The sequence below is a fragment of the Cervus elaphus genome, chromosome 9 (genome assembly GCF_910594005.1).
Source record: "Cervus elaphus chromosome 9, mCerEla1.1, whole genome shotgun sequence".
Classification (NCBI taxonomy): domain Eukaryota; kingdom Metazoa; phylum Chordata; class Mammalia; order Artiodactyla; family Cervidae; genus Cervus; species Cervus elaphus.
Window position 1 is genome coordinate 14,311,925 of NC_057823.1, and position 9,279 is coordinate 14,321,203.

The following is a 9,279-nucleotide window of genomic DNA, read 5'->3' on the forward strand; positions in this document are numbered from 1 at the left end:
AGTTTGGCTTGATTCTCTATTCCTTTGCATCTTTAAGAGTTTCCTGCCAGAAACTCACATATTAATAGTTTGGTTCTCATTGTCACATCCCTGTGGCTAGAATCAGATCAGTAGTTCTTCAACACCCTGGGGCTTTATTTACTCTATTACTCTCTAATTACTCTGTTAGGGAGACTAAGAAGCTGCTACACAACGTCCAAGCTAGTGCTTGTCAGTCCCACATGGAGAACTTGGAGGCCTGTTGTTCTCTTCTGGTCAAAGCTAAGTCCTATCTTCTGTCCTAGCCCTGAGCGTCCCATTTCCCGAGGCCACACAGCCCTAGGAAACATGGTTAAACGACTACCTCTTTGGGTCCAAGTTTCTTCTTCTGTAAAAGAGGGATTAATAATACAGACACCCTCTGTCCATCATTCTTCCACGTCGTGGTCCTTTCTTCCCACCCACCTGATGCACTTCACCTCCATCACCCCGTGGCTTGACGACCCCTCCCCCAAACCCTCTGCAGTTGGTTCTGTCTGGGGCTTACCATGCCCTCCTCGGGCCACACCAGCAAACATCTCGTACCTCTTTATTTTTAAAAATATTTATTTATTTATATTTGGCTGCTCTGGGTCTTGTTGCTCCACCAAGGGAGTTTCACTGTGTTATGTGGGGTCTCCTCATGGGTCATGGGCTCTAGAGTGCTTGTGCTCAGTACTTCTGGCTCATTGGCTTTGCTGCCCCATGGCATGTGGGATCTTAGTACCCTGACCAGGGATCGAACCTGCATCCCCTGCATTGCAAGGCGGATTCTCAACCGCCAGATCACCAGGGAAGTCCCTAATATCTCTTTGGGGGTGGAACCTGCTCTACCCAAACTGCCAGGGAATTCAGGTCCCTTGCGGGTAGCCCTCAACCAGTGACCAATGGAGGGAGTTGGAGGATCAATACCTCAGCTCTCTCACCCCTGGTGTGGGATGACTCTGATCTCCCAGGGCTCCCTTTCGGGACTGAGCTCCAGCTGCCTGCGGTGAAAATTTGCTTGATTGTGAGAATGACCAACCATCCCAGTGTGCCCAGGACTGAGTGTTCCTGGGATGCAGGATTTTGAGAGCTAAAGTTGACAAGTTCCAGGGCAAGTTGCTTACTCCAGTGATATCTCATCAATTACTAACTGCTTCCTTCCTTCCCTCTGCCACATCCCTGCTCCCCTACAGCTGCTGTCTCTGAGGCAATGGCACTAAATCTTCATCTCCGTCTGTTTTGGAGAGACCCCAACCTCCATCATGCCCTTTAAGCAGCCCATCAGCCACTCCCATCCAAGCTGAGCACTGTTGGGGCAGTTGCTTAGTTATTTTTTTCCCCACTATCTGGTTTTCATCTTGTGACAGCCTCTTTTCTTAAAAATTAAATAAATAAATAAATTTTATTTATTTGGCTGCTCTAGGTCTTAGTTGTGGCACATGGGACCCAGTTTCCCGATCAGGAATCAAATGTGGGCCCCGCGCATTGGGAGCTCAGAGTCTCAGACACTGGACTGCTAGGGAAGTCCCTGTCTTATGACAGTATTTTGAAAAAGGATCTTCTGTCATCTTCATGTTATGTGTTGGAAAGCTGAGGTTTGGGCAGGAAAATGACTTGTCTGAAATCTTGCCATTAAGTGGTGCGTCTCAGGGGATGGGACCTGGGGCAGAGATGGGCTTCCTCACCCCTCGGCACACACTGCCACTCTGCTGTTGAGGGCCTGGTATGTGCTGGGCGCTATCTTACCTTTGTCTTTTTTTTTTTTTTTTTTAATTCGTGCATTTGGATTTCCCTGGTGGCTCAGTGGTAAAGAACCTGCCTGCCAATGCAGGGGATGCAGGTTCGATCCCCGGGTTGGGAAGATGCCCTGGAGAAGGAAATGGCAACCGACTCTAGTATTCTTGCCTGAAGAACCCCACGGACAGAGGAGCCTGGCGGGCTACAGCCCGTAGGGTCACAAAGAGTCGGACATGACTGAGCAACCAAGCTCTCGCACACATTCATGCATTTGTTTGGCTGCCTGGGTCTTAGTTGTGGCATATGGGATCACCTAGTTCCCTGACCGGTGATCGAACCTGCCCCGCCGTGTTAAGAGCACAGAGTCTTACCCACTGGACCACCAGGGAAGTCACCTCTGTCACCTCTTTCTTATGCATTCTCTCAGTTAATCCCTACACCACTCTGAGGAGGGCAAGACCACCATTCCCCCACTTTGCAAAGTGGGAAACCAAGGCCAGGAGAGGTGGCAGGGCCCAGGTTCAAGCCCAGGCAGGCTGCCACCGAGCGCACATCCTTAACCACACGGCTGGTGCCTCAATACTTGTAATTTCCTCTTGGGCGGCGGCGGCTGTGGCCATTTGGGTACAGGGGGAGTCTGGCTGCCAGTGAGTCCAGCTGGCAGAGGGGAGGAGGGGCCCAGATGGCAGGCCTGACTGGGAGCGCCCCAGGCTGGTGTCTGGACTGGCAGGCTGAGCCCGGGTCTGCCCTGGCCCTTGCTCCCAGCCCCGTCTCCCTGGGGACCCTCCTGGGCCCTGAAGTGTCCTCCACTCCTCTGCACCCACCCCTACTCCTGCGGTCGGCCCAAATACCAGACAGGGCGAATCTCAGCTTTCCCCCAAGCATTCCTCGCTCCTGTGGCCCGGCCCAGGCTGGCCGAGGTTACGCAAGCCGAGCTGGGGTGGTTGGGGGAGGCGGGTGGGACTGAGGGGATGGGCTGGCCGGTCCTCACCACCCCATCCGGTGCCTGCCCGCCCTCCGCAGGGCGGGGAAAGGGTGGGCCAGCTCCCCTGAGCCCCTGGGGGAACGGGCTGGGGGAAAGGAGGGTGGTTTGTGTGAGATGGGGGGCGGTGGCGGCCACAGCACAACCTCCAGAGGTGACCGCCTGGTTTCCATTAAGGAACCCTGGTCAGCAGTTCGGGCGAGACAGCAGAGCGGGGCTGGCTATGGTAAGGTGGGGCGGGGGTGGGTCTGAGGGTGGGGCCTGCCTGCCTGCTGCACACCCCCCACCAGGCGGGGATGCTTCCGTTGCCATGGTGACCCGGTGCCCAGCCCGGGGACACCCTGACCTGCCCCTCAACCCCCAGCGACTGAGCCTATTGCTGCTGCTCCTGCTGCTGCCTGGCCTCCCACCCGCCCTTGGCATGGAGGATGATGCCTCCTTCCCCCACCTGGGGGAGAGTTCCCAGCCCCCACCTCGGGCCTGCCCCCCACGCTGCTCCTGCCCCCGGCCCGACACGGTGGACTGCGACGGCCTGGACCTCCGGGTATTCCCGGACAACATCACCAGGGCTGCTCAGCACCTCTCCCTGCAGGTGGGGCCGGCGTGTGGGTGCAGGGCGGCTCCCAGGGTGGACGGGGGAGCCTGTGGAGTGCTGGGGTTCAGAGTGCGGGGTCCCCGTGCAGGGGTGAGGTGCTGGGCGTGTGGGTCGTGACACGGATGGGAGTTGGTCTTGATGAGCACGCAGGGGTCTGTGCAGGAGTCAGGTGAGAGGAGGTGGGGGGCACAGATGCTAAAAGTGGGAGGGGCTGAGAGCTTAGGGGTGTCGGAGGGGTCAATGTCTGCTGATTACGGGGTTGCTTGAGGTCAAGTGTAATGAGGCATCCGGGGTCAATTGTAGGGGTGGATGGGGCACTGGGGGGCCAGTGTCTTTTTGTTACAGGGTTGTTACGAAGTAATGCCTTTGGGATCAAGTATAGGGTGAAGGTTCAGTGGTAAAGAACCCTCCTGCTAAGCAGGAGACAGGAGTTCAATCCCTGAGTCAGGAAGATTCCCTGGAGGAGGGCATGGCAATTTACTCCAGTATTCTTGCCTGGAGAAGCCCACGGGCAGAGGAGCCTGGTGGGCTACAGTCCATGCGGTCACAAAAAAGTCAGATTTGGCTGAGCGACTCAACAACAAACAGGGTGAAGGGGCGTCGGGGCTTCCTGCTTAGGCTGATGGGAAGCTGAGAAGCAGGGCGTGGGGCCATCTGTTGGGGGCCCAGGGTCACGGGGGTCAGGGCGTGAATGTCGCCCCCCACCCCGGCCTGCCCTGCAGAACAACCAGCTCCAGGAGCTCCCCTACAACGAGCTGTCACGTCTCAGCGGACTGCGGACCCTCAACCTCCACAACAACCTCATCTCCTCTGAGGGTGAGGGGGGGGTATGACGGGAGGAGGCCCCTCCAGAGCCCGGTCCCGGCTGCCCTCTCCTTCCCCAGCTGGGTCTGTGGGCAGCTCTGCGGCAGTTCCCAGAACTGCCCTTTGCTGAGCAGGATGGAAACTCAGGGGGTGGGGGGCGGGGGCTGTGGCTTCTGAGGACACGCGGGGGCGGGGCCGGAGGAGCCTCTGCCAACCTCCACCCGGACGGGAACACGGGCTGCCCCCTGCCCTCGCCCCCCGCCAGGAGGGCCCCCTCACTGCCCGCCTCACGCACAGGCCTGCCCGACGAGGCCTTCGAGTCGCTGACACAGCTGCAGCACATCTACGTGGCCCACAACAAGGTGAGCGCCCCGCCGCGCCCCCAGCCCGCCCCAGGCCGGTCGGCAAGGGCGCAGCCGGCTGGGGTCACGCAGCGCTGCGCGGAGGCGGGCGGCAGGCGGGGCGGCGCAGGACAGGTGTGCCACCGGGACCACTGCGGCTGTGCCCCCGCAGCTCTCTGTGGCCCCCCAGTTTCTGCCCCGCTCCCTCCGGGTCGCTGATCTGGCTGCCAACGAAGTGACTGAGATCTTCCCGCTCACGTTCGGGGAGAAGCCGGCGCTCAGGTACAGCCCGTGGCCCAGCCCAGGCCCCGCCGGGTCTTGGGTAGGCCTGGGGTCACTCTGCACCCTGGGGTCTGACTGGGGTCATGAGCCAACCCTGGGGAGGCTCTGGGTGGCGGGGGAGACACGGCCCGGATGCTTCAGACTGGAGAGTGCACACACTCACACATAACACTCAACACGCACACACTCAGATACATACACCCACACAGTCACACACACACACTCATTCACACCCACCCACCCACTCACACACAATACACAACACACACACATACACCCACATTCACACATACTCACACTCAAACTCACACGTATGCTCAACACACACTCACACATACAGTCACACCCACTCACCCACACAAATCACACCCACACAACTCCCAAACACACTCACTCACACATACACTCGTCACACCCACCCACCCACACAACTCACACACACACACTCAGATACATAAACACCCACAAATTCACACACATTCACTCACACCCACCCACACACACACCATACACAACACACTCACAGACACATACACCCACATTCACACATACTCACACTCAAACTCACACGTATGCTCCACACTCACACACATACACTCAGTCACACCCACCCACACAACTCTCTTACACACACTCACTCTGAAACACACACTTTGACACACACACTCACACCCACAGTCACACACACTCATTCACACACACACACCCACTCACACACAATACACAACACATACACATACACCCACATTCACACATACTCACACTCAAACTCACACGTATGCTCAACACACTCACACATACACTCAGTCACACCCACCCACCCACACAAATCACACCCACACAACTCCCACACACACATACACTCACACACACTGATACATACACCCACACAGTCAAACACATTCACACACATTCATTCACACCCACCGACCCACTCACACACACACCATACACTCAACACACTCACACACGCATACACCCACATTCACACATACTCACAAACTCACACGTATGCTCAACACACCTTCACTAACACACATGCTCAGTCACACCCACCCACACAACTCACACACACACACACTGACATGCACACACACACTGACATGCACACACATTCACACCCACACACTCTGACACACCCACACACATGCATTCACACACACACACACTGACATGCACACACACATGCACACACACACTGACATGCACACACACACACTGACATGCACACACACACTCTGACACGCACACACACACATGCACTCATACACATACACACACACACTGAAGCCTGCCCTGAGCTGGGGCACAGGGTGGTGGGGAGGCCGGGGCCGGGCTGGTGGCAGGAGCCTGGCTCCCCTCAGGTCCGTGTACCTCCACAACAACCAGCTGAGCAACGCCGGCCTGCCCCCTGACGCCTTCCGCGGCTCCGAGGCGGTGGCCACCCTCAGTCTCTCCAGCAACCAGCTCAGCTACGTGCCACCCAGCCTGCCGCCCTCACTGGAGCGGCTCCACCTGCAGGTGCCCGTCCTCCGCTGACCGCCCGCATGTCCCCATGCCCCTCGGGGCCCCTGCACCTGTTCTGGGGGACCCCTTGTCATCCCAGCAGTCAAAAGTGCCTTTGGGTCCTTTCCTCCGGCATGGGTAGCTCACAGGCTCTCTCTGAGCAGCCCTGCTCAAAAGAACACCCTGTCCCTTACTCAGGAGCCCTCTGTGGCTCCCTATTGCTCTCTGCCCTGGACCCTCGGTCTCATTCCCGCCTCCCTCCCCAGAACAACCTCATCTCCAAGGTTCCCCGAGGAGCCCTGAGCCGCCAGACCCACCTCCGTGAGCTTTACCTTCAGCACAACCAGCTGACAGACAGTGGCCTGGATGCTACCACGTTCAGGTGGGGCCTGGGACAGGGGCTCAGAGGGGTGTAGGCTCGTGCTGGCAGGAGGGTCTGAGGACTTACAATCTGGGAGCCCCAGGTCTCCATTTCACCACCCCTGCTTTATGGCCAATTCAAGGTCTCATTTGCTGTGTGCCTACTGTGTACCAGGCTTGGCCAAGCACCTTGCCTCCAACCGCCTGGTGCCTCAGTCTTATTACCCAACATCGCAGCTGCCACATGAAGCTCTCAGACTTAGAACTCTGACCTAGTCACCCCAGACTTACTTCCTGCCCAGATCTCTCAGCTCGTCACCCCCAAACTGAAATCTCCACCTTACATCTCTCGGGTGTGTGCTTGCATGCTCAGTCATGTCTGACTCTTTGCAACCCCGTGGACTGTAGCTCACCAGGCTTCTTTGTCCATGGGATTTCCCAGACAAGAATACTGGAGTAGGTTGCCATTTCCTTCTCCAGGGGATCTTGCTGACCCAGAGATTGAACCTGCATCTCCTCCTCCCCTGGAAGGCAGGTTTTTGACCACTGAGCTACCTGGAAAGCCCAGACATCTCTCAGGACAGCTCCTCAGCTCCCCCCACCCCAACCTGCCCTGCAGTATCCATCTGGGGCCTTCACTCTGGATGCCCAATCTGACGCCACCTTTCTCTCTCCTGCCAGCAAGCTGCACAGCCTGGAGTACCTGGACCTGTCCCACAACCAGCTGGCTGAGGTGCCCGCCGGCCTGCCCCGCACCCTGGCCGTGCTGCATTTGGGCCGGAATCGCATCCGCTGGGTGGAGGCGGCCCGGCTGGGCGGCCTGCGGGGCCTGCGCTACCTGCTACTGCAGCACAACCAGCTGGGGGCCACGGGGCTGCCAGCCGGAGCGCTGCGGCCGCTGCGGGGCCTGCACACGCTGCACCTCTACGGCAACAGGCTGGACCGAGTGCCCCAGGCGCTGCCCCGCCGCCTGCGGGCCCTGGTGCTGCCCCACAACCGCGTGGCCACGCTGGGCGCCCGGGACCTGGCCTCCACGCCCCGACTGGCAGAGCTCAACCTGGCCTACAACTGCCTGGCCAGCGCCCGCGTGCACCTCCGGGCCTTCCGCCGGCTGCGGGCCCTGCGCAGCCTCGACCTGGCTGGCAACCAGCTGACCCAGCTGCCCTCCGGCCTGCCCGCTGGCCTGCACACCCTTCGGCTGCAGCGCAACCAGCTGCGGGCCCTCGAGCCGGAGCCGCTGGCCGGCCTGCACCAGCTCCAGGAGCTCAGCCTGGCACATAACCGCCTGCGTGTGGGTGACATCGGGCCTGGCACCTGGCATGAGCTGCAAGCCCTGCAGGTCAGGGGCAGGCTGGTTGGCCATACTATCCCCAGGGCAGCTCCTTCACCCTTCTGCCTGCTTGCCCAGCTCCTCCCCTGGAAAGCCTTGAGACGCTAGAAAGAGAGCCCTCACTGAGTGTAGACCAGCCCTGAGAAGCCATGCCCTCCTCCAGGGGATCTTCCAGACCCAGGGATGGAACCCGGGTCTCCTGCATTGCAGGCCGCTTCTTACTGCCTGAGCCACCAGGGAAGAATGGGGTTGGCCCAAAAGTTCATTGGGCTTTTCCATAACATGTTACGGCAAAACCTGAACGAACTTTTGGGTCAACCCAATACTGTCTTTGTGAGTGATAACTGCATCAGTGGCTCCCACGGTAGGGACCCTGTCTGGGCCCCCATCACCTAGAATGAGGCCTGCCCCAGAAGGGACTCAGCTTACCTCTGTGGAGGGCAGGACTTGGCAGCTATGAAGTAGGTCGGGGGAGGGGGCAGAAGAACCAGGCTGGGTGTACATGAGGGCCTGGGAGGGGAGCAGGTTGGGGCTTGGCTGAACGCGTGGCCCAGGGCCTGGGGCCACCGCGGCGCCATCTCTGCTTGCCTGCCCAGGTGCTGGACCTCAGCCACAATCAGCTGTCCTTCGTGCCCCCTGACCTACCCGAGGCCCTGGAGGAGCTGCACCTGCAGGGCAACCGCATCGGCCACGTGGGCCCTGAAGCCTTTCTCAGCACACCACGCCTGCGTGCCCTCTTCCTCAGGTACCCTGCCGGTGGCCGGGTTAGGCAACTCCAGGTCGACAGGAGAGGGCTGTAAGGGATGTGAGCGGGCCCAGGTGGGCCTCTCCCCTGGAACGTGCCCTCACACCCGTCTCCTGGTCCAGGGCCAACAGGCTTCACATGACCAGCATCGCACCTGAGGCCTTCCTGGGCCTCCTGCACCTACGCGTAGTGGACACGACGGGGAACCTGGAGCCAGTCTTGGTCCGCCTGCCGCCCACAGCCCCACGTCGGCCACGGGCAGCAGGCCCCTGAGCCTAGAGGAGCTTGGCAGAGCAGCCCAGACCCCTGGGGCTCTGCTGGGCGATGGACTAAGGAGACAGAGCCCACCCAGGGCCTCGACCTGGCTCTCCTGGGCCTGGAGGGCTGGGCCTGCCCCTCCTGTGTTGGCGGGGCTACTGCGACGGGCCACCACCCAGCACAAGGGAACCCAGGGGACGGGAGCAGGCCACTTGCACACTGGGTGAACAGGCAACTCGGGCCCTGCTGGACACTCCCCCACTGCCAGCAACAATAAAGCCTAGCCCCGGCCTTCCCTGATGGTCCAGTGGTCAAGAGTCCACGCTTCCACTGCAG

The 9,279-nt window shown here is 59.6% G+C and overlaps 1 protein-coding gene across 3 annotated transcripts; it reads left to right on the forward strand.

Annotated features, from left to right (window-relative positions):
• Window positions 1-2,653: 2,653 nt before the first annotated feature.
• PODNL1 (podocan like 1) lies at window positions 2,654-9,238 on the forward strand. Of its 3 annotated transcripts, XM_043911260.1 has the most exons (11): window positions 2,683-2,775; window positions 2,900-2,948; window positions 3,087-3,314; window positions 4,040-4,133; window positions 4,419-4,483; window positions 4,635-4,744; window positions 6,109-6,265; window positions 6,517-6,632; window positions 7,292-7,949; window positions 8,537-8,685; window positions 8,808-9,238. In XM_043911260.1, exons 2-11 carry the CDS (start codon window positions 2,946-2,948, stop codon window positions 8,956-8,958), a joined length of 1,731 nt encoding a protein of 576 aa, XP_043767195.1. In that variant the 5' UTR covers window positions 2,683-2,775; window positions 2,900-2,945; the 3' UTR covers window positions 8,959-9,238. The 3 variants fall into 3 exon arrangements, with proteins under 3 accessions (XP_043767194.1, XP_043767196.1, XP_043767195.1); XM_043911259.1 differs by having other exon boundaries at window positions 2,654-2,948; XM_043911261.1 differs by lacking the exons at window positions 4,635-4,744; window positions 6,109-6,265 and having other exon boundaries at window positions 2,682-2,775.
• Window positions 9,239-9,279: the final 41 nt, after the last annotated feature.

Excerpts from the sequence above, each read along its gene's own strand:
- PODNL1 (XM_043911259.1), top strand. The coding sequence starts at position 2,712 with ATGGGCTGGCCGGTCCTCACCACCCCATCCGGTGCCTGCCCGCCCTCC. Across the intron at positions 4,745-6,108 it reads GGGGAGAAGCCGGCGCTCAG|GTCCGTGTACCTCCACAACA; the intron begins GTACAGCCCGTG and ends GGCTCCCCTCAG. Across the intron at positions 8,686-8,807 it reads CTGCGTGCCCTCTTCCTCAG|GGCCAACAGGCTTCACATGA; the intron begins GTACCCTGCCGG and ends CTCCTGGTCCAG.